At 50.2% G+C, this 24,425-nt stretch overlaps 2 protein-coding genes across 2 annotated transcripts in view; both read right to left on the bottom strand.

Annotated features, from left to right (window-relative positions):
* The window catches only part of PFDN1 (prefoldin subunit 1), a 31,602-nt gene extending 16,001 nt beyond the window's left edge, over positions 1-15,601 (bottom strand). The window contains exons 1-3 of the mRNA XM_071443063.1: positions 15,491-15,601; positions 15,129-15,295; positions 73-157 (exon numbers count right to left, since the gene is read on the bottom strand). Of these exons, the coding sequence (XP_071299164.1) occupies positions 73-157; positions 15,129-15,295; positions 15,491-15,523 (285 nt within the window). The 5' untranslated portion in view covers positions 15,524-15,601. The remainder of the gene's footprint in view (positions 1-72; positions 158-15,128; positions 15,296-15,490) is intronic.
* Positions 15,602-17,214: 1,613 nt separating this feature from the next.
* HBEGF (heparin binding EGF like growth factor) lies at positions 17,215-23,650 on the bottom strand. The gene is made up of 6 exons (XM_071443054.1): positions 23,492-23,650; positions 23,080-23,256; positions 21,008-21,185; positions 18,933-19,088; positions 18,726-18,818; positions 17,215-17,685 (listed from the first exon to the last, which is right to left on the bottom strand). The coding sequence occupies exons 1-5, from the start codon at positions 23,532-23,534 to the stop codon at positions 18,746-18,748; spliced, it is 627 nt and encodes a 208-aa protein (XP_071299155.1). The 5' UTR covers positions 23,535-23,650; the 3' UTR covers positions 17,215-17,685; positions 18,726-18,745.
* Between the last annotated feature and the right edge of the window lie 775 nt (positions 23,651-24,425).

Raw genomic sequence — 24,425 nt, 5'->3', positions numbered from 1 at the left:
ACAAGAGATGTAGCAAAGAGTATCTGTAGACCTTTAATGTTTTACTTTCATCATCACTTGCCAAAAACTTACCTCTAACTCCTTAATTTTCTCTTCAGCTATTCTCTGTTTTTCTAAGAGCTGATTGTGAATCACTCCTTTAGGCTGAAGAATAAACCTACAAGTGAAAAAGAAGAGACAGAAAATGTTGGGTGCTTTTCACATCAGTGTTCACCAGCTGTGCACCAGTCAAACTAGAGCCATCCCTGCTAAGTGCTCATCCTCCCTCCCATGTTCTGGACAGAGATAGCAGAAATTGCTCTGACAGCTCCCAGAGCCTCCCCAGGCTGGCCCCAAAGGCTCACCAGCCTCACCCATGCTCTGGGAGGATGAACATGGACACACAGAGATCTCCCTCTATCATTCAGTGTCCCTGAATGATCTGGAAGCAGTTCTGGCACACAGCCAGCAAGGGGAGTCTGTCAGCACCTTCCCTTCACAGGGATTGAAATCAGTTGATGGCACAGAGTCAAGGAAGACTCTTGACAAGTAAGAGCTGTTTCTTAAGGGTTTTGTGCTCACAAGGTAAACAAACCCACACAATAAAACCAAAGTTTTCCACAGGGAAAGGCTGAGGGAGTTGGGGTTGTACAACCTGGAGAAGAGCAGGCTCCAGGGAGACCTTACTGCAGCTTTTCAATGTATAAAAGGGGCTGACATGAAAGACAGAGAGAAGATTTTTACCAGGGTCTGTCATGCCAGGCAATGGTTTTAAACTGCAAGAGGCCAGGTTAGATTGGACATTGAGGAGAAATGTTTTAGACTGAGGATGGTGAGGTGCTGGCACAGGCTGCCCAGAGAAGCTGTGGCTGCCTCATCCCTGGAAGTGTCCAAGGTCAGGTTGGACACAGCTTGGAGCAGCCTGGGATAGTGGAAGGGCAGGCAGGGGGTGGGACTGGATGGTCTGTGAAGAACCTTTCCAAGCCACCCTGCTGTGATTTGACAAAGCAGAGACAGTGCTTCCAGCAGACCCCACTTCTTAAGCCTTGACTTCAATCCAACTCCTCACTGATCTCCACCAATCTACACTTTCACCAACCAAAGGGTTTTTCTATGAGGTGGGAAGTGGCTGCTTTTAACTGAAGTTGTGGCCATTGGTTTCCACTTGCTCTGTTTTCAATTGCCAAAGGGATTTGAAAGATGCATCCATAACATCTGAGTCCTGCTTGCCAACAAGCAGAAAGGTGCCTCAGAGAAGCCTCTGGAGGAGCACCAAACATCCAAAGCAGCTCTCCAGCACGTGGCACTGGCATCCCACAAAGAGGTAAAGGACAACTAAGTTGAAACAAATTTTAGGAACCCTTCATGGTTGGTTTTCATCCTTCCAGACATAAAGAATGTAAAAGCTGCAGATTCACCCCCTTCCCTACTTAGAAAGTCCCCCAGGGGATTTAGAAGGAGCCTCCATGGGTCATACCAACGAGGTCAAGGTCTCCTCTAGCACCAACTAGGGTCAATGTCTTCCTGCCAGGTGACAGCAGCTCACGCTCCAACAGTTAAAATGAGCAGCTTTAGACAGGGCAGAATCAGAGTGCATTCCCCGTCTGCTACAGAAAAACCTGAAATCAGTTTGCAGAGTCATCTCCCACGACAAATGACATTATTAAAGTGTTTGCTCAGTGCCTGGTAAACACAAACACGGATCTGCCACTTGGCTGGAAACCCAGGGCCCTCTGCATCAGTAACCCAGCCAAAAGGAAAAGTACCTGCCACACGCATTCCTGAAACGCATGGGAGGAAAACCGTGGATAATTATAATAGGTTTCCAATTAAAACTCTCTTTGGGGTTGCTATTAACTGAACACAGAAGTGCCTCCTCCTCCTCCCACTTCTTTCCCTGTTCTGCTTCACCTCCTCTTCTCCACAGAACTTCCACTACATCTTTTGTTTTGCAATTTTCTCGAATCTCTCTAATTTTTTCCCCAGAATTGGCTCATGCTTATTGCTGGCATCATCTTTGCTCTCTGTCTGCTCCTGTTCTTACCAACACAGCTCACTCAGACTCTCTTTGTCCCCTCAATCCACCCTTCCCCTCAATCCACCCTTCCCAATGGGAGGTGTCCCCACCATTCACCTGCACACAGTGTGATGGTTTGGGGTGCTGGGATACAGCAGACTGCTGAAATAACAACACAGGTGATTGGTGAAAATCAGGTTCAAGACCACCCTTCTAGGAAAGAAGTTATTTTCATTGCTGTTAGATACAGAGCCTGGATCCAGCCAGAGAAAAGGTACTTTTCAGGACCACCAGCAAACACATCATTCTGATGCTGTTACCTCAGGCACAGGATACCAGAACAAAAAACATCTGCCTTCACACACACACCCTGTAAACTCAAATTTTGCCTTGTTTCTGCAGTAGCTGCCATTAGTGAATACCAAAGCTGCAAGATGCCTTCTGTACACAAAGCCATGAGTCCCTTCCCACGTCACTGCTTCCCTGAGCCTGCCTGGGTATGTGAACGTTTCCTGAATTATTTCCTTTTTTTGTGGAGGCAGCAAAGAAGAATACAATCCCTTCTCATTTGCTTCCCCAAATTGTACAGGAAGATTGATCATTTTGGTTTCCCTGACGTCCCTGGTCTCAAAAACAAAGTTCAAAAGCAACACAGCTTGAGCAATTTTCCCCATGCTGCAGCTGGGAATGTCCCTGCTGGGTGACAGGCACTGGGCGATCCCGGCTGGCTCACAACTGCTGCAGGCACCAAAACCTCCAACAAACAACTGCCTGACTTCACTTTTATTCTGCAAATGTCAACAGCAGTCATCAGGGAAAATATCCTCCTTCCCACCCTCCTGCAATGCTCTGGCAGACGTGCGACAGCAAATTAAAACTGGATGGCTGAAATTAGCACTGACGAGACTTCTGCAGGCAGCTGGGCACAAACACAACCACCCCGATTTTGCCTGCTATAAAACAGAGGGATGGAACCTGGGTCTGTTCACACACTTGCTCAGAGGCAGGTCAGATGTCCCTGAGCTGGGCAGCAGCATCCTGCAGGTCTTCACCAGTGCTGCTTAAAGCCACCCAGTTGAGTTCCCTGATGCAGGACCGTGGAGCTCTCAGCCTCAAGAGCACAGGTGCCACCCTGGAAGATGCCAAAGGCCAGGCCTCTGAAAGCTGAACTGTAAATCCACATCCACAGTTAACTGTTCAAATCTGTGGCTTCGCTTTCCAACACAAGCAGGACTCAAAAATGCATCAGTTTTTTAGAGTCTAGTTTGGGATACACACATTATGGAGATCTCAGCCAAAGTTTTTACCTAAGGAAATAATGTGGTTTAGGGCAGCAATTGGAAAAAGCAGAAGTTTGTTCTGCTCATTAGGTAAGAAGTGCTGCAGGGCACTTGTAATAAACCAGAATTTAAATTTAATCTAAATTTCATTTTTCCAATTACCCTAAGTAATACATCAACTTGGTGATTTTTAGGTTTTTCCCCCACCAAGCTGGAGAAACGGGGCAGTGCCATTCTGCTGCCTGGTTTCAGTTAGATGTAGTTATTTTATGTACAGATTTCCAAGCTCACCAAAGAAGCACGGTTCATTCTGACAACTTAATTCTTCCCTGAGTGAGTTTGTGACAAACTTTCAAACACATGAAGTTAATTCTGTGCCTGGAGGTTCAGCACCCGCTGAGAGCTGGCCCCATATGAGAGTCACTGAGCTGAGGAGCCCCTTTCTGCTCAGTGGTGCAGAGCCCAGCAGGTGACACAGCTAATACTGACCCAAGAGCTGCTTCCACAGCTCTGCTGGAGTTCATGGGAGGCTCCAAGCCCCCAGAGTTTGTGTGTTGGACTGGGATGGAGTTTAAGCACTGCTAATCCACAGAAGACAAGCAGCAAACCAAGTCTTCCCCCAGATATGAGAGTTTGTGTGTATCCTCCTGCTCTCAGTGAAGCGTCACAGCACACACTCACAGACCTGTCAAACATGACACCCACACTATCAACCATGAAACAGTGATTCAGCACCACAGGGACAATGACAAAGCTTAGTAACAATCACCTCTTCACACGCGAACTTTTTCACTGTTGCTAAATTAACACAAAAAATACCTGGGTCAGAATGGACAAGTTGACCCCATCTCACCTGGCCACCCATTTCAAAGAGAATGGCGGTAAAAATAGAACAGGACTTGCTAATATTTTTTCCAGTGTTCATAGATTATAGTAAAAACTCAAAACAAGCCAAAGAAAATTAGAAATGAAAGTTGCAGAGGAGGGGGGTCCCTGAGGACAGCAGTGCTCAGCCAGACCTGGGCTGCCAACAAGAACAGCTCCATGGAGCAGAGCCAAGTGGATGCCAACCCACTGCACCTACAGGCTTGGCCTCCCAGGGACTGCTGGTTCTCAAGTGCAATATGGGAACAGAAATAGAGCACAAGTGAACTGAAAGAGAAACCTCACTCTAAATATTCCCACTTGTTTCTATTTTCCTCCCCTTGCTAGCTCCATACCAGGAATTTTGTTTCCCTAAGGCAGAGAAAGTGGTTTATATACACTCTCTGAGGCTCACTGCTAGTTTCTTTCTGAAGGGATCTCTTACCCCTTCACAATTCCAATTTTCTATTATAATTGTCATTCAATCAGTGTTTATATTGCACTCCCTGATGCTCTGGCCCAAAAGTCCTTCAGCCTCTTGTCAGGTCAGCAGTGCTGCCCACTTCATCATCTGTCTGCTCCTTTGTGTCACACATACACACCCACAAAGTGATGATGGTCCAGTGTAAGTAATTCCATAACTCAGCCTGTTTGCACCAAAATGTGCTGTTTACTTGACTTTGAGACATAATATTGGATTCTGAAAGATTTGCCTCTTAATGAATGAGGTTATGGAGATGTTTGTTCAGCACATGCCACTCTTCATTATGACATACAAGTCATTAAAGTTATTAAAGGTGGAGTCACAGTGATGCTCATAGTTCAGGTTTTCCATGAAGAATCCCTACTTTCAATTACTTGCAACTGCAACAAACTTCAGCCTTTACAGCTGGAGCTTTCAGTGGCAGGCAGCTGGGCATGAGCAGCCTCTCCTCTGCCCTTGGAGTCAGGAAATGTGGTCCCAGTGTTTCTCCTGCCTGCCTTGCCTGGGCAAGAGGCTGTTTGTGTTCAAGTATTCAAACCAGGAGGGAAGGAGCCCCACAGCAGGCCACAGGACCCCCACACAAACAGTCTGCAAAGAAGCTCGTCCCATGCAGGCTCCATGTAGATCCCTGCAAGAATCAGGGTAGCAGGGGAAGCCTCAGCTTTTCCTCTGCCAAGATGGGTACACAGCTCTCTGCCTAATTCCAGACAGAGACAATTTTACAGGTACATATGTCCAGTGTTATTTTGCCAGAGTAATGATGAATGGCACATCTGTAAGTCCATTCACCTGGCTCCCAGCTCACACAAAGAGCCACTGTAACTTCAGCTACATGGTTCTCATTCCACTTGGGAAACTCTCTACAAAAACTGAAAAGAAAACAAACAACTTGGTGCAAAGCCCTAACATTATTTTAACATGTTTACTGTAGTTCTAAACAACCTACATGTTGTGGTATATCACAGCAGTGTTTACATGGAATGTCCTGCCCCTTGAAACCAAGTGCTTGCATTAGACCACTCTGTGAGAAAAGTTTGGCTAAGCCCAGTGATGCATTTATCTATTTAAAGACGCTTTTTAATTCTGAACTTGCACTGCTGCTCAAGCTTTGGGCAGACTCAGCAGGGGATTACTGCATTTTAAGTACTGTTCAAAGCCAATGGAAGAAAGGCTTCCAAGGAGCTGATCCCAAGCAATCTAGCTTGATTGAACCAAAACCAGCTGTGCAGAACTGCCAGCACCCAGTAGTCCTCTTCTACTCTCCCAGGATTTGCTGGTGCTTCTGTAAATGATTCTCTATGCAGTTCATACCAGGCACAGTTTATACCCCTCCAAATTCCAGTTTTAGTCACCATAGATGAATTAACCAGTTCCAAACAAGACAAGCAAGCAATATTAAAAAAAAAAAAAAAGAAAAATCATCACTAATTATAGCTTGTGCTGCCACCCTTCATGTCTAAAGGTTTCACATTTTTTCAGCCTGATTTTGAATTTCCCATCAACAGATCATATGCCTTAACTAGAGCTGGTTCAGAACAGATGGAGTTTGAACAGATGAGTTGAAGCTTTTCCTATGTTTGCATTTATTTTAGTGGTCAGTCGTCTCACTGGGTCACCCTGATATAGCTGACCCTAACTATTCCCCTCGCATACCTTAAAGCAAAACAAATCCCGCAGCTTATGTCGGGAGGATTATACATGAATACATTCCAAGGAGCAGCAGTTTATAGCTCACATGACATTTGACTGCTGCCCTCAGAGAGGTGGATGAGCAGCAGGAGCTCTTTGGGCAGGAGACATCCCCAGTGGGCAGCACAACCTGTGCAGAGCCAGCCTGACACACCGGAGCACGCAGAGCCCGGGATTAGCGGCGCTGGACATCGGCCAAACCTCGTCTTATGTAGGCCCCAACAAGGGTAACTTTTACTCAGATGAACGTTTGTAAGCCATAAACCTATTTACTCTAAGGAGCTAAAGGATTTGAACAAAGAATTCCACGCTCTTGGCTTCCCCAAAGCTCAGCAGGGCTGGCCTGACGCGCCCAGCCCCACGGAGGGGCTTGGGCTGCACTTCAGGCCATGTTTACATTGAGCTTTCACTTTTTTGGGGGGCATCTCTCAATAGCTCCAGCATATTACATTACCTCAAGCCAAGATAGTAACACAGCTTGCAAACAGCAGTTTCTGCATTGCCAGACACTTAACTAGATGGTAGATTTATACCATTGTTCATGTTGGGTTCTTTAAAAAAAGACATCAGGAATATACCTCTAAGTGTGTATTAAATATAGCACAAGGCAAAAAAAAGAAAATAGTACTGTGGTCTGCTTTTAATGAACATCATAAATTCTTTTTCAAGGCTCAATTGACAGAAATGGAATTTAAAAAAAAAGCAAGCAAATGCCTCCTCTCTATCATACAGGAATTCATAACATTTGAGATTAAATCCATGTGGGAAATCAGTGCAAGAACAGCAGTTCATGCAATTGAAATCTCCTTGAGTGGTTCTGCCTTACTATATTCCTGATTTAGTGGTTTTGTCTTCTAATTTTGTTTTCATATAATTTGTTAGTATGTAGCACTGATGAGCTGTGGTTTATTTAAGCCAAGGGAACTCAGATGACTACAACATGCCAACCACACATGCACCTCAAATAGATCTTTTGCAGTCTGGGTTGTACCAGAAGCAGAAAGAAGCAGAAAACAAAAATTTTTCCAATAATAGGAAATTAAGATCCATTTCTAAAATCTGCTCTATTTTCAAGGATTCCCCAAAAATTCCTATGGAAGAATGCTTAACAACAACAAAAAAAAAAAAATTAAAACTACAATACCACATGGATATGCACCAAGGAAAACATAAACAAGCAAATGCTGGTGTAAGCACCCTGGTAAATAATCCTAAAGACATTTCTATTTTAATTTTTTTCTTATTGATAAATATTCTGTGATCAAAAGGGTGAACTTTGCAGTAGCAAATTAAGTGACATGAAGATACTGCTATACTCTGACAGACAAACTTATGCCCTTCCCAGCAGCAGACCCTCCCTAAGAACCTGTACAGGGAAACTGGCAAAATCAGGATCCATCTTTTTTGAAAAGCAAATCCATCCCCAGTTGCAAGAGGGGAAAAGAAAAAAGAGAAAAAAGATTTCTGCCTTGTCTGGGAGGAAACCTTTGAAATGCAAAGTGAGGAGGAAGACCCAGCTTGTGGGTAAATAGCACAGTCTTGGCTTCTGCACATCCCAAATGCTGCCACAACAAAGCATCAAAGCACTACAGAAAACTTCACAGCAGTGGACACAAAGATAACTGAGCCAAAAGCATTCAAGCATAACACTAATAGACAGATATTTCTGGACTCTGGAGTTAAATTAGCTTGCACTAAAACAACCACACTGCTGTGTCCTAATCAGCAAGAACAAACTTCTTTTTTTTTTTTTTATTTTGCTAAATTGGCCAAAACATTCCGTTAATTCAGCAAATAGTTTTCGAGAAAACAAAGTAAGAATTCAAGACAGAAATTGTCTTGCATTTGGTTCAAGATTTGATGCAGCACTTTGGTTCTTGCATCTCTGAATTAAACTTGTGTAAAATGGAATTCTCATGCCATGGGATTGGTTTCTTCATATTTAATTCAGTGTTTTAATTCAGTTTTCAGGGGTTATGAATGAACCTTCCCTTCTTTCAGGCTTTGAACAGGTGACAAGGCCAGCATGTTCAGACTTAGATTTGTCATTTGTTTTAAGGCTGTTCCACCTAGAATTTATATCTGATGCTGACATTCACATCAGAGACTGACTGGGCACCTCCCTCTGAGTGCTGTGGGCCCTCAGTACCTTGTCACACCCTGTCCTGCTGGCTGAATATCCACTGACTGCTCACCTGGAAGGGCATCTCCAAGAAAGACAGAAACACAGCAGGGACCCTTTTTTTGGGCCAGTGATCTGGCCATTCTTCTCTGCTGCAGGAAAGCCACATCCTAACAGCCCTGTGTTCTGAAAGAAGTGCTCTAGAATTCAGTATTTCTCCAGGGACTCTCACCCTTGATTCCAAAATTTTCTTCAAAATGGGGAAGAAGTTTCAAAATACAGTATTTTAAATCCACCAAATATTAAAATAAATGGAAGTTCCTTACTGTTTCAGAATACCAGAGTGACATTTTAAGTGCTTGGAGAACTTCAGAAATCAGTCACTCATGTTCCATAATGGTTTTGCAAAGTCATTTGGCACAGCAAGTCACAAAAGCAGGAGCAGTGTAAGCTCCTCAGAACATTCAATACTTGTCTAGCCTATATCCAAACAGAACTCTGAGCCCCTGAAATAAGAGATGGGCTGCATTTGCAAGAGATCTCAGCTTCCCTCTCTCTAGAGGCAGGGACAAAGCCAAGGTGCCTCACTACAGCCCTCAATGCACAGGAGCCCAACCTGCAAAGCTGCCCTGAGAGAGCAGGCTTCCTGAAGGCTCTGGCATTTCCATGACAGCACATTGCCTCTGGCTCACAGCACATCAAACTCCCTCTTCTAGCAACAAGGGCAGCCTGCAGGAGCATTCAGCCTCCCTTCTGACCCTTATTCTTCTCAGTTTAGATTTCATCTCAAGTTTACTCAGGTAGCTCCTTCCTCTGTGTTGTCTAGGAAACAGGTAGAGAAAAAGTTAGGGATAAAGAAAAGAATGGAACAGATTTGTGGGAATGTCATAGTCCTAGTCCCAACAGAAAAATGTTCCTAAAGAGTTAAATGTCACCAGGCAAGCGAGACAAGCAAGAGGAAAAGCTGTATTGCTAATCTCCTATCAGAACACCCACGCAGTAGGTGGGGGACTATAACCAACAGATTTATTTCCAGTAGGGATAAGTAAAAGACTTATTTGTATTTTAAATTAGCTATTATTTTTATTTTAAGACCCTTGTTTCTACTCCTTATGTATTTCACAAACACTGACTTATCAGACAGGTCCAAGTTCTCTGCCTAAAGCTGATTCTTTAAAGAAGTGCAGCTGTTTCCTAGAACAGGGCAGATAGACATCTTGCACACAAGCCATGGAAATCTTTTCTTCTCTGACGTTTCAGTCTTGCATGAAGAAATTATGTAGAGCAGGAGGGCAGAAAAGCTATAACTGGACCAAGATATCCAGGAGATTACAAATGAGCAGCCCTGGGCAGCAGGAATAAGATCAAGAACGAAGCGGGGGCAGGGCAGTGGGGAAGGAATGTGCTTGGAAATGAGATGTCAATTGGAAAAGGAGCCTGTGCCCAAGAGAACAAGCTCCCTTTCTGAGCTGGAACCAAATCCAGGAGTCCAGATTGCCAGTATCTCACTACTGCCAGCAGTAACCACAGTCCATGGACCAGCTCTGCTCCTCTCATCCTCCCAATTAACCAGAAAGGGGATGACAAGCTCCTGCCCCTTACTTCACTGACCAAGTCACAGGCAGCAGCACAGAAAACTACTGCACCACCCCTGCAAGCATTGTTCTCATTTCTGCTTTCCATGACAGCTCTCTAAAAAGATTTGCAAACTTTTAGGCCCACTCACACCTAACAACACTGTGAAGATCATTGTTCAGGCCGCAACAAAAGTGAGTAGTTCAAAATCAGGAAAAATCTGAAATAAAAACCAACTGTGGGATGGAGAACTTTTTGGCTTATGCCCATATAGCCTTTGATTCCTCATGTACCAGCTCCCAACAGCTTGTTCAACGTGCAGCAGCAGCAGTGGTCAAGCAGCTGGACACAAATTTTATTTTCTTCACAGCTCAGCGCCTGATTGAACTTCTCTACACACCAGACTTACTGTGGAAAATAAATCCTGCTTTTTCCAGTAGCTACATGGAAGAACTTTAGGTTTATAAACCACAAATTGGCCAGAAAGCAACACCCAAAGCTGCTGCCTGGGACTGGTGTCAGCACCTGTCAGCTCCTCGGCAGCCGGGCTCCAGCGCCCAGCCCGCACCGAGCCTTCCCCACAGAGCCAGCCCATGGAGAAGGCACTCAGATTTCACACACCAGCCTATAGTTAGTAGTTGAACCATCAAGGTTAAGCCTTGGGTGTCCTTCAGCTCTTTGTGAGATTTTTGACATGTGAGCAGGAAGCACAGGGCAGCTGCCGTGCTCAGAGCTGGCAGAATCGAACACCTCACATACACAAACACTGAAAATGCAGCTCCTGCAGCTTTACCCAGTGATGTGCAGCAGGGATTGCTGCCTTTGGGGGTTCAGGAAAGAGCTTACAGTGACTGATGATCCTGTCTCATTTTCAAACAAAACCATGAATCACAGTAAAAACAAGAATGCATTTAAATCCAAGGAATCATCAAGAACACTTAATTCTCTCTCAGGTTTCACATGCATATGCTTCAACCACCAAAAATCTGAACCACTCTTTTAAAAAAAATTTAAATTCAAAATCATGTTACTACAGCTGTCCCATAAAATACTGTAATGGTACAAAGCCATTTTATAGGGACAGCTGTGATAATATATTATGCTTGCAGAAAATCTTATGCCAAAAGTTGTGCTACAGTGTTTGCTTGATTTTTACTTGTATTTTCTCTTTTAAGTGTTCTCCCATTAGCTGTACAAGTAAACTGATGATAAAGCAATATCAAACCAAAACTGCCTGTCTATTTTGGCATGGCATGAAAATCTGCAGCACTCTCCTCACTGTGCCCCACACCAAGTGCCAGACATTTTTCTCCTGTAAATAAGGATCTTGTCCAGGTTATGGGCTAGAAGAATGTAAAGGGAAAGGTCTGAAATATTCAGACAGAATTCTGAAGCTTAAACTTTCAACATAGTTCTCAAAGCAACACGATGATATCAGTTCACAAATAGCTGAAGCAGAAGTCCAGCACAGTGGTAGCTGTCTCAGGCTACGTAACGGGCCCTTCAAAAGAGTATGAAGTAACAGAACTGAAATGTATTTGGCAAGATGCCACCACCCAGATGAGATCCCAGCCTCACAGATATGTACAGTACACAGCAATTCATCAGCTCATACTATGTGGCACTGACATTTCTTCTGTCAAAGCAAAAATAGCTTCAGCAAAAGTAAATTGAGCCCCACGTGTGGAGCCCAGTAAGGCCTTGGCATGTTACACAAACTGCAATACTCCCAAAAAAAAAAAAAAACAAATCAAACTCAAGTTGAGGAACAACAAATGAAACTTTCACATTCATCAGCAGTGAAGGAAAAGCTTTCTGGGAAGGAAGGAGACTCAGGATAGGGGTTCAGAAAATAAAACCACATGACAACTTTCCAAGTAATGCAGAAGGAAGTACCAAAGCAGGCAGGCTTCCTCCCAGGATGCAGCACGTCACCAGAGTTTCTCAAGCCTTCAAATTCCACGAAGACCTGGAGTATCTTGTCCTACAGAAGGGTATGTGCTAGCCCTTTGCATACAGCCCATCTATCCCAGCTGGAGGAAAAACACAGAAACCCAGATTCTAAGTAGCAGCTTAGATGGGTCTGAGGAAAAAAAAAAAAGGAACTTTAAAAGAAAAAAAGTTAAGCACAGGAATAGAGGCACAAAACTTACTTCAAGAATTTAGTTATTCAACCAGAAGAACCCTGATAATCAGAGTTAACAGTGACTCAAACCTCCACCCTTCCTGGGTAACTGAAACCCCTTAGAGCTCCAGTATTTCCATGCTGGACTACATAAATGAAGTTAAGACATCACAAATATGCCATTGGTGGCCAAACTCATGTCCATGCAGGACATCTGCTAGTCCACTTCACAGAACATGGCTTCTATGTCCAGAGGAACCACAGTGCCCACCTCCTTTGACCTCCAATGGAACACAAGATGCCAGACTGCCCTTCGATTTAAACTCCTGCTCAAGGGTTGCTTTAGCCTGTTTTGCCAAAAGCCCAAACTCCAGCAATAAATTCTCTGCTAGGGCTGGAGTGGGCTTCAGGAAGTTCCTCATGTACTTGGTGCAAGCTCTCTGCAATAGGAAGTGACACAAATTACACCAGTGCATCACTGCCAGTTGGCAGGGCAGCTTCAGCCCCACAGCCAGGACAGGCAGAGCTCACAGAAACACCCTGTTCAAGGTTAGGCAGGGAAAAAAAATGAAAAAAAAAAGAATGAATGAATAGCATTCAGAAGAAGAGCACTCCCTTAATCTGTATTTGCTAAGCCACTAATACAACAAAGGCCATGAAGAGTTCAGTTTTTAAACAATATCACAGTGCAAATATTTTCCTGCTGGCGCCTCTGCCATCCCTGAGGAGCCGGAGCTGCCAGCCGTGCCTCACAGCTGTCTGCTCATGGAAAGGGAAGGAAGAGAGGACTCCCCACAGGACTGGGGCTCCTGCACACAGCAAGGGTAAGTGCTTAAGCACATCAAGAAGGTGTCTCACTCCCAAGGAGGAGGCAGAAGCAGAAAGCAGGACAATGCACTTCAGACCGTGATGAAATAACATCTGCCCCCCACACCTGATTCACAGGCAGGATCATTTAATGATAAAGACCAACACTCTCACATTCTTAAAGTACCTTGAGGGACTTCTCCCATCCAAAGGCACTCTAGACTCTCAAATTCTGAAAAAGCTTTAGAGAAACATGTTGGCTCCAGAATTATCTTTTACTCTTCATCTGTCTGCTCTGTGAAGAACCCAAACAGAAAAAAAAAAGCCCTTTGAGACATCTCATGACTACTCCAAACACAAGTGTTTGCTACATCTACAGCCTGTCCAGGTCAATCAGTCCCCTCTTGCAAGAGACCAGACTCTGTCTCTTTTTGATGTCATCAGCATGCCCATCAAACCCAACATAAACATTTAACCTACTTGGAAAAGTTTATTTAGTGGGAACCCTGCCACTCTGAACAGCTCCATTAGCCTGGGTACAACTCCCCTGAAACTCTCAGCAAAATGCAAAGCACACACCATTCCTGGCTTCCCAGTCCTGCCACCTCCCTACAACTTTGTCTGGAGATTGTGTGGGCTGAGGGATGAGGGCACTTGAAGGCTGACCTGGCTCACTGCTTGGTCCTGTGATCAGCCACTTTGACACGAAGAAGGTGGGGTAAACAGGGTGGGGATAGAGGTTGATACAATCTCCCCTGCTGGCAGCAGTCCAAGCAGATCCAGTATTTCACAAACCACATCCCGAGTTGGGCAGTCATCACTGTTACCCAACTCACATGAGACAAAATCCTATTTCTCAAATCAGAAATGCAGAAATCTAATGTGGTATTTGTCAAGCAAGCATGTGTCTCAGATTTGAAACCACTTTATATGGTGAAACCTCTCTGTATAAAGACCACTTTATAGGGTCTTCTATCAGAGGCTGCTGAAATCCCACCAAAGGGCATTGCAGAAATCAATCAGAACACCTCAGCCTGGTTTAAGGTGTTTCTTTTGACAGCCATCCAACACAGAGAAGCACATCTTTAAGAATGCACTGGAACTACCCATACAAGCTTTATGTTCACTTCCAAGGGTTTGAAAAAAATCCAAACAATGACATTAGATCCATTGCCTGACATGACACTGCAAAGGACATTTCTGTAAAACATCTGTGCCAGCAAAGCCCTGAGCACAGGAGCTATGCACAGGGGGTTTTCAAGGAGTTTGACATAAACTACACTGGAAATGACTGATGCTGGGCAGATCTGTGAGGGCCTTCCCACAAACACCATCTGGCATTACAGCATTCTGCTAGTTGAAATTACAAACTCCCCAGAGGTGCCAGAGGACAGCATCGAGGCCAGGAGCTGAGCCAGAAAGCAAAACCACACAAAGCCAATATCATTTGTAACAGCCCTTCACTGAGGCAGCCAGTACCTAACCCCAAGAGGTAAAAAAATAAGCCTTGCTGCATTCACAGGCAGATTGCTGAAATTAAAAATGGAAGACAATGAAAAAAAGGAAACAAGTGAATGTGCTGACAGAAAGCTAACATGCTCTTTGTGGAGAGCCTCCTGCCCAGGGCAGCAGCCTGGAGGCTTCACAGAGCCTCAGGCTGGGGATCTCAGAATCACAGAATCAATCAGGTTGTAAAACACCTCTGAGGTCACTGAGTGCAACCTATGACCCACCACTATCTTGTGAACTAGATCATGGAATTAAGTGCCATGTCCAGTCTTTCCTTAAACACTTCCAGGGATGGTGACTTCACCACCTCCCTGGGCAGCCCCTTCCAATGTTTAATCACCCTTTCTGTGAAGAAATTCTTCCTAATGACCTACCTAAACCTCCCCTGGTGCAGTTTAAGCCTATGTCCTCTCATCACTTGCTCTCTGGGACAAGAGCTGACCACCACGCTCCACTCTCCAGTCAGGAAGTTGAAGAAAGCAAGAAGGTTCCCCTCTAGCCTCTTCTCCAGGCTGAGCTATCACAGCTCCTTCAGCCAGTCCTTTTGCTCCAAACCCTTCTCTATCTGCGTTATCCTTCTCCGGACATGCTCCAGACTCTCACTGTCCTTCCTGAATCCAGGGGCCCCTCTCCCGGCGCCCAGAGCCGGGGTGTCCCCCGCCCCGGCCGATACTCACATTCGCCCCACTCCCTCGTACATGCGGGTCTCGTCCACCAGCATCATCACCTCCGTGTCGGTGAGGTGCGCGTGCTTCTTGGTCTTGGTGAGCTGCTCGATCTGCAGGTCGGCCAGTTTCACCTTCTGCTGCGTGTCCATCACCTTGGCCTGCAGCTCCGTGAAGGCCTGGCCAGGGGAGAGCGCCGGGGTGAGGAGCGGCGGGGGCACAACCGGCCCCGGGCTGGGGGGACCGGCCGGCGACGCCGGGACACGGAGGGGGACACGGAGAAGGACGCACAATGGGCAGGACACACAGTGGAAGGGTGGGACACAAGGAGGGAGCGCACATGAAAGAGAAACACACGGGCGGGGGTCTCGTACCTTCTTCAGCTCCAGGTCCACGGGCGCCGCCATCTTGTCCGCGCACCGCGCATGCGCGGAGGGGCGGGGGCAGTCAGGGCTCCACCCGCGGGCGGGAAGCGCTGTGGGACCGGCACCGGCACCGTCACCGGCATCGAGCGGGCCGGGAGCTGCTGTGGGACCGGCACCTGGCGGGCCGGGGGCTGCTGTGGACCGGCACTGGCCCCGGCACCGAGCGCGCTGGGGGCTCCTCGCTCCACCCTGCGGTGCCCTCCGGGGCCGGCTGCACCGGTGAGACTGTGGGCCCGAGACCAGCTCGTGGGGCCGGCCCCGCCTGGGTGTGCCCGGCCCGGGCTGAGGGCGCCGCGCGGGGCTGGAGGGGGAGAGGAGAACCATCCCTGCCTAAGGAGCTGGAAAGGACCTTAATGATCATCTCATGCCAAGTCCCCCCTACGCCGGGCAGGAGCACCTTCCACTATCCCAGGTTGCTCCAAGCCCCATCTAACCTTGCCTTGGACAGTCCCAGAGATAGGGCAGCCACAGCTTCTCTGGGCAACCTGTTTCCATCTCTCATCACCTTCACAATAAAGAATTTCTTCCATATATCTAACCTAAAATTCCCTTCTTTTAATTTGTGCCTATTACTCCTTGTCCTGTCACTACAGTTCCTGGAGAGGAGTCCCTCTCTGGCTTCCTTGGAGGCGCCCTCAGACACTGGCAGGTGGCAATGATTTCTCTACTCAACTTTTTCTTCTCCACCAGAGCAGCCCCAGATCTCTCAGCCTGTCTTCATAGGGAAGATCCTCCAGTCCTCTTACCAATTTTGTGGCTTCCCCTGGACTTGCTCCAGCAGTTCCATATTGTTCTTATGTTGGAGACACCAGAATTGTACATGGTAGAGGGGAGGAATCACCTTTGACCTGCTGGCCACACTCCTTTGGATGCAGCCCAGGATCCTGTTGGTTTCTCTCTGCCTCACGGCTCTCTAGCAGAGCCAGCAACTCCCCCGCTCTCACTTCCCCCCAGGGAAGGGGAAAGAACTGGTTTGAAGGTTATTTTTACTGCAAAGTAAGGAATCATTCCTGATCACTGTAAGAAGTGATGCTTGCTGGAATTACCTCAGCTTCAGGAACCTCTAATCCCCCCAAGAACAGCTGGGATTCTTTTCAAGAGGGGTGTGATCCCACCTCTGGAATTTTTGGTTTTGCCAAATCATAGAACCATCATATTATTTGGTCAGAAGGGACCTTTAGGATAATCCAGCCTACCTTCCAGTGGACCAGGTTGCTCAAAGCCACATTCAGCCCAGCCTTGAACACGCACAGGTATGGGGCAGCCACAGCTTTTCTGGGCAACGTGTGCTAGTGTCTAAATGACAAATGCTGGCTTAAAACCAGGGACCATTCCCATTTGAACAGATCAGTGGCCAGAGTGGCTTTATCTATACTGGAGACAGCTTTGCTTGGTGAGCAGACACACAAACATCACACTCTTCCAAAGCACCAGCTGGCAAAGATGAAGAAAATCTCTGAAATAATCCACATGGGGCCAAGCTGAGATGGATCCTGCCTCCAGCCCCTTACACTACACTGCTCCCCAAGGATGGCTGATCCAGCAGCCCTGACCACACAATCAGGATCTCTGCTGCTGTTGGCAGTACCAGACCAGCATGGAATTGGTGCTGAACACAGCCTTCAGAATTCTGACTGCTTTCCACCTCCATGACTAAATTAACGACCCGAGTGTTTGTTACAAAGTGTTATTTATTAGAATATTACATTGCACTTAAAAAATAAGAGAGATCTGACCCTGTCATCTTGACGTACATGAAGTATGCAGGGCCAGACCTACAATAAATATAAATACTATGTACAGTTTATCTAAAATAAATATATAATTTAAAATGAAAAATATCTTGTTAAATAGCTGTTACCCTCCCCCCCTTTCTGCGGCGAAGGAAGCCCCGAGCTCGGTCTCCTCCCTTTCACAGCTTGTTCCCCGGCACGTACTGCAGCGGACGGAGAGCCCCCGTGCCCCCGTTCAGCCCCGCTCCGTCCCGGAGGTGGCCACGGAGCCGCCGCAGTGCCGCCGCTGCCCGAGCAGCCCCGCCGGTGCCGTCCCGGTGCTCCAGCGAGCCCCCAGCGTGCCGCAGCCCCGTGCCGCTGGCGCCGCGGTCTCGCCTCTTCCAGGAGGTAGAAGTGCATTAGCGCCGGCTCCTGCAAGAGAGAGGCGGGAGAGCTCACACCGCCATCCTGGGCTGCGCTGCCACAGAGCACTCCCTGCGTGCTGGGATGGAGGTGCCGACACACCCAGCCCACCCAAGCCCCACTCGCCGCCCCTCGGGCTGGACCCGGGAGGATGGGAGCCAAGGCGCCCCACCATGCTCCCTTCCAGGGATCACAGCACGTTTTCCACCGGACACATCCACCCCAGTAACCCCCAGGGTAAAGGAGACAGTGAGGACAGCCTTGTGCCAAGTCTCTTTCCTGAAAATTCAGCTTCTATGAACAGCTCAAATTCCCACCCCCAACACTGTGATGAGCATGACAGAAATTCTCCAAAGGCATTACTTCATCCTCACAAAGAACAATGACTTTTCTTTTTTTTTTAAAAGAAGAGAAGTAGCTGTAATATGTATGACTACATCTAACGTCAGGATTTAGGTCAGATCGGAGGAAGTTTGACAGATTTTCAGCACCCAGCCCCAGAGCCACCCCTGGGGCAGAGCACACATCCCAGCCCAGCCAGAAGAACATGGCATGGGCTGGCAGCAAGATCCTCCCTGTGCCAAGCTGATAGGCATTGCTTTGGTGCAAGTAATAAGCAGAGTGGGAATGAAAAGGAAAGGGGTTTTTTACACATGTATATAAATAGAGGCAATATCTAAGGAGGGGAAGTGACTCAGAGGGTCAGAGAGAGAGCAGAATGAGCGGGGGGAAAAAAGCTAAACAAAACAGAAGCAGCTTCCCTACTACCAAACATCTCCAAAGCATGGAACACCAGCACAGAGCAGGGACTTAGGGTTAGAAAGAAAGACTTAGGAATGATAGGGGTGCCAGGGGACAGGATTTCAGCAGGAAGGGGAGAAAAGAAGACTGCCCACAGGGCAGCCCAGACTCTCAGCCAGCTGCTTCTCCAGACTCAGGCTGCCTTCAGCTCCTGCCTAGCTCTGGCACAGGATCCATACAGCTGTCCCACAGCACAAACAGCAGAGCCCCCACATGTCCACCAGCCCCACGCCCAGCCAGGGGCTCACCTCGCCAGCACCTGGCATCCTCAGTGATTCACAGTGATGCCCAGCTTGATTTTCTCTTCGTTTTCTACATCGTAGCCACCCCTCTTGTGACACCTGTGAGGCCAAGCAAAGGGATGCTCAGGGCATGGAGAAACCCCTGTCATCCCTCCTCTTGCACATGATCTTCCCAGGGACACAGATCTGGGAGCTCAGTGCCATCCCCCTCACCTGAGCATCAGCAGGGCTGCGATGATGACGAGACACAGGGAGGACAGGACAACAGCAACAACGGCCAGGGCTGTGGTGTGGTCGTACGCGCTGGGCGGGTGCTCCACCGGCAGCAGGAGGCCGTGGCAGCGCTCTCCATGATAGCCTGGCTGGCATCTGGGCAAGAAGGAAACTCATAAAGGTCAGTGGTGAGCAAGGACAGGAGGTCTTTGTGTGCCCCACACCCCGTGGGAAGGCAATGCCTCTGTGCTCAGCCTTAACCAGCACCCTGCCTGTTCCTCCACACCCCTGAGCTGGGAGGTCTGATGTCACCATCATCTCTATTGGACTGGTAAATTAAGCTTCTTCTGCACCTAGTGAAGGTTCCTAGAAAGGTTGAGGTCTCCCCCAGTAGAAGGCACTGGGGTCTGTGCTCTTCCCAGTCACCCCCAGGCAGGTTGCCCAGACCACCTCTGGGAGTGGGAAGGGAGCAGTGAGGCAGCTGGGCCAGCATTTCCCATGGAGCAGGATGTTCCTGCACACCCTGACAGCTCAGAGGTGTCCCATCCCTGGAGACTTGGGAGGTTGCTCATGTAACAGAAATAACGCTCCACACAGGCTGGGAGGCTTCCAGCCCTCCCTGAGCCACATTGCACTGATGCAATCAGATAAATATATCCCTCTATATCCAGCACCACTGACCCTCAGGCTGATCTCCAAGCCGGACTCAGCCCAGTTCCTGGGCTCACAATGCCACATGCAGCATCACCTCCCGGGCACAGCAGCAAGGCTGGGCACATGGCAAAGGTGCAGGACCCAGCCCAGCAGCATCCTCATTCCACCCTGTGCCCTGGGAAGTGACACTCCAGGAGACCCTGTGACAGGGGCACAGCCAAGCATCAAGAGCAGCCACAACTGAGTGACACCAGGCAACATGAGGCCTCTTCAGCAGAGGAGACTGGGGCAGTTGGACACTGTTACCAAAAAGTCTGATGGCTCTGAGAGATGCCACTCAGGGACAGACCACCATGCTGAAGAGACACAGCCAGCCCCCAAATCCCTGCTGCTTGTCTGTGTCCCAGTTTCTCTCCCAGCCCCAGGGATCTGGGCAGGGGACACCTGGCTGTCCCAGTCCTAGGCCAGGGTGTCACAACCCACATTGTGCTGGGTCACCAACCCAAACTGAGCCTGCAAAGATGTCCCCTCATTGGCAGTCCCGAGTCCCCCATGCAAGGGCCCAACTTCATGACAGCTTCAACGGGGAGGAACCAGGGAGTTAGAGGAGCTCTGTGGAGCTTGATCCCTGCAGATTGCAGATCCTGTGGGCACCATAAGCCAAGGAGCTATTATCTTCCCTGGGCTCAAGGCTGGGTGGCTCAGAGGATTGATAGTGAAGAACAAAGCCTCTTACATATCTGCCAGCTCAAGTCCTGCCCACGTCAGTGGGGATCAAATATGCACCCCAGGGTATTTCCTGCAGCAGCAGGGCTGTATCCAGGTGCCCCAGCAGCAGGCAAATACTTTCTCCTTCACTGGCCTCATCTAGTCCCTGCTTGCTCTGCACCCCGGGAGGGGGTGGGCAAGGAGGGGTACACAGCTCTGCCATTCATCAGGCCAAGGGACAGCTCAGACATGGCTTTGGCAGCCTGTCCCCAAAGGTGCTACCTCCCCTCTACTTTGCTGGTGGCATGGCAGAGATGCTCCTCCCACCTGCACTGTTGTGCCCTGACAGATGCAAGAGCCCAGAGGTCTCAGAGTGGGGCATTTACAGTGACAGGGTCAGGATGAGGTTTCCCAAATCAGACCTGCAGAAGCCCTCAGCTGCCAGACCCCAGCCCTACACACCATTCTGCAGTCCCCAGCTCAGCCAGAGCTCACTGTGCTGGCAGGGAACCCTGGCTCCAAGGCCATGACAGGCTTTGGGGAAGGGGTGGACACTTCTCAAGAATTACAAGGAAGAGGCCAAGTCAGAGTTATCCCTGTGCATAGGGAGGGAACATGCACTAAAAATATCTCTGCTTTTCCTCTGCCTGGCCTGGAGAATTGAAAGAACCATGACTAAGACTCCCCCAGCACAGGCACACGCAGCAACTCACATGCAAGAGGGAGCTCCCAGCTCTCGGATGTACTTGCACTCGCCGTGAATACAGAAATCCTTGTACTTCCGCAGGCACGGGTCTCTCTTCTTCCCCAGGCCTTTGCCTTTTCTTCTTTTATTGCCGTTCCCTTTTTTCTTGGGAGTAACGAGGCCTTGAGGCTTTGACAGGAAGGCAACTGAAGAACAATTTGGGAAGGAGAGAACAGCAATCAGATCAGCTCCACGTGCCAAGCAAAGGGAAGGCAAAGCCACATCCCAGAGCTGCCACCACTGCTCAGCCCTGGCTCCCACAGCCCTTTGTGCTGGGAGCTGCCCCCGAGCCCGGGGTGGAGGGGGGGGCTTTTTTTCTTCAGCTCCTCACAAATATCATGGCCTTTCCAATTCATAAGAACAATTCTCAAGGAAAGAAGGGAGTCGGGCAGGGGGAACAGAGCTTTATACATCTCAAATGCTGCTATTATATGCACCAGTTTCCACTGAATACAGAACATTGCTAATTGCCCCTTTATCTGGCCTTTATTTCCCTGACAAGCACAGGCTTTTCTAAGACCCTATTCATGGCTCTGATGGACTCTCCTTCCCGTGGGCACAAGGATGCCTTACTCACCCCAGGGCAGGATTAAAAGAGCAAGCCTGCCTTAAGTTTTCGTTTTGCAGAGCCCAAAAGATGGTGAGGGCATCATTCCCATGAATTACAACGGTATGTTTTAATTGTGGTGCAGTAACCAGTGGCTTTTTGGTGCCATGCCAACCCCCTGCCGGGCTGGTGGAAACCAGAGCACCAAGCTCCTCACCCAGACACAGCCCAACACGAACAACGGCACTGGAATGGTTTTTAAGGTGTGCAGATACCAAAAAAACCAGCTCCCAGCTTGATCTCAATAGGTGCTGAGGTGTTGGAGAGCACTGTGCTCCAAGGAGGATTTTTTAGCTCCCCCCGAGCTATGGTGCTCAGTAACCCCGGTGAATTAAGCCTGGGGCTGCTCGGGAAGGAGAGTACAGCACAGTCCAACCTGGCAAGTTGTAACCTGCCCGGGTTACAACTCAACCACTTCTTCACGGAACCAGAGCCTCTCGTGGCACACACCGGTTGCACACCTAGCAAAGCCATGTCGACATCCTGCACACTGCGCCGGGAGAAAACCGATACTCCAGGAAACGCTGCGGCTTGGAGAAACCGCCGGATGAGGCTGACAGCAGGGGCTGCTCCGTCCCTGCCTCTCCTGCCCTGAGAATTATCTCCCAGCCATACACACTGCTGGCAAGCCAACACAAACTGCTGCCTTTCCCGAGGGCTGAGTCCCCCCAGTGCGAGCGGCTCAACCCGGTTTTGCCAGCTTTTTGTCAGTCTGCTGGCACAGCCAGAAAGCAAAGAAAAACACGGAAAAACGGGAGGGTGATCTGTACGGAGCAGAGCACGCTCCTGGTGCCAGGTACTGCCCTCGGCGCGCCGCGTGTGCGAGGCACAGGCACATTCACCCCCTCACCCGCGATGGGGCCCCGTCCAACCACCGTGAGAGACCCCGGGCCACTCTCTGCTGCCAGCCCGGGCCAAGGAGCCCGGGGTGGGTGCTCGGGAGCCCCAGAGAGCGGCGGTGCCCCCACCGCCCCCGTGGCGGGGCTGCCGGCTGACGAGCCCTGCCGCGGAATGAGGAGCAGCCGCGTGTGGGCGGCGGTGACTCACGGCGGTCCCCGCGCCACGGCCACGGCCGGCAGGGCAGCGCGGGTCCGCGGACACGGCAACCCCGCCACGAGGGGCTCTGAGCCTCCCGGCCAAACAGCCGAGACCCTGGAACCCGCCCTGCAGGGGACTTCAGGAGCACGGACAGCCCCTGTGGTGCCCCACGGGCTACTCCCACTCGGGTCTGATGCCGCCGGGGCTCGCTATCTGAGACTGCTCCCACCCACCACCGCAAGTCCCTCCGAAGCGGAACCGGAGCTGCGGCCGGGGCACCCGCGGGACTGAGTGCCCAGCCCGGCACCTTCGCGACCTCTCCGGCTCTGATTGCCCCCAGCCCAGCCCGTTCCGCGACCCCGGCCCCACCCTGGGACCCCTTATCCCGTCCCTACCTCTCGGCAGCTCGCTGAAGTCGTCCCCCGAGGCCGCTCCGCCGCCCTCCTTCTCCGGGCTGCCGCCGAGCAGCGGGGCCGTGGCCGGGAGCGGCACCCCGCCGCCACCGCCGCCCTTGTGCAGCACCTCGTTGTGCAGCTCGTCCCGGCGCAGCCCGCCCGCCGCCGCCGAGCACACTGCGGAGAGAGCGGTCAGGAGTGGGGCTGACACCGCCCTGCCCGGGCCCCCACGCGGGACGGGGACCAATCCTCTGTTCACCCACACCCGGGACCAGGACCGCGTTACCCGCGCCCGGAACCGGCCATGCCCGCGTTACCCAAAACCATTCCCCCACATGTCCGGGACCCTCAGCCGAGCACGGCGCTGGGACGCGCTGCCCGCACCGGGCACCCTCCCCACGCCAGCCCGTACCTGCCGCCAGCAGCGCCTGGATCAGCACCGCCCGCCCGTCCATGACCCGCGGGCACACACGTCCAGCCCCCGCCGCGCTCCGCTCGGTCCCACAGCGCTGCCCGCTCTCCGGCACGGTGGCCCCGCGGCGGGTAGAAAGCTGCGGGCGGCGGGGCGGGGCGGGGAGGGGCTGACACCGTCCCGCCCCCGGGAAGGGCTTCCCCACCGCCCCCGGGGGCGTCCCGCTGGCTAGGAGCGGGACCAGGTCCCGGGATTTGGCTTGGGCCCGGTGGGTTCGCCTCGCTCCGGAGGCGGGCCACGACTCGAGAGCCACCGCCACCCCGGTACCGCTCCGCTCTGCGGGCCGGGCTGGGTGGTGAGAGCGCGGAGGGCAGGAGATGGCCAGGGGAAAGTGTGGCCCCAGCCAAGGGGGCAGGAGAGGGATCCCGATGGTCCCCGTGGCCCCAGACCCTGGCTGGCAGATGGCCGAGGTGGCCCGAGGGTGCTGGGAGACCGAGTGCACCTCACAAGAGGAGCATCAGGTGAGAGGCAGCACCTCAGGAGTCAGGGCTGCACCTCGTCCTGGCCTTGGGGATGGGATGACCCTCAGAAAGAGGACAGACTGCCACTCGTGTGCCACTGCACCAGCAGTGGGCTGGGGAGGTGGTGGCAATCTGAGATGGCAGCAGAGACCCTTTCTGTCCCCAGGGCCCCATTTATGCCCCTACACTGCCCAAGTGATTGAGTCACAGCCTCATCTCACAACACCCCCCCCAGCCAGCCACTGTCCTTGTCCCTGTGCCAGCCTGTTGTGTTTGGGCACTGCCAGAGCTTCCCCATGTCCTTCACCATGCTGGCAACTGTGTGCTGTGTTTGGCCATATCCTCAGCACAGGTGACACGCAGAAAATGTCACTGACATCAGGGCTGGGTGAGTGCAGGGTCCTGCCCCAGCT

This window comes from Agelaius tricolor, unplaced genomic scaffold, assembly GCF_023055355.1.
Source record: "Agelaius tricolor isolate 1412-34295 unplaced genomic scaffold, bAgeTri1.0.p SCAF_18, whole genome shotgun sequence".
NCBI lineage: Eukaryota > Metazoa > Chordata > Aves > Passeriformes > Icteridae > Agelaius > Agelaius tricolor.
This window is presented reverse-complemented; position numbering and strand designations above follow the sequence as displayed.

Coding starts and splice junctions, on each gene's coding strand:
- HBEGF (XM_071443054.1), bottom strand. CDS start 23,534: ATGGACGGGCGGGCGGTGCTGATCCAGGCGCTGCTGGCGGCAG. Junction 21,186..23,079: donor CTTCAGCGAGCTGCCGAGAG/GTAGGGACGGGA, acceptor ATTGTTCTTCAG/TTGCCTTCCTGTCAAAGCCT. Junction 18,819..18,932: donor GCAGCCCTGCTGATGCTCAG/GTGAGGGGGATG, acceptor TTGGCCTCACAG/GTGTCACAAGAGGGGTGGCT.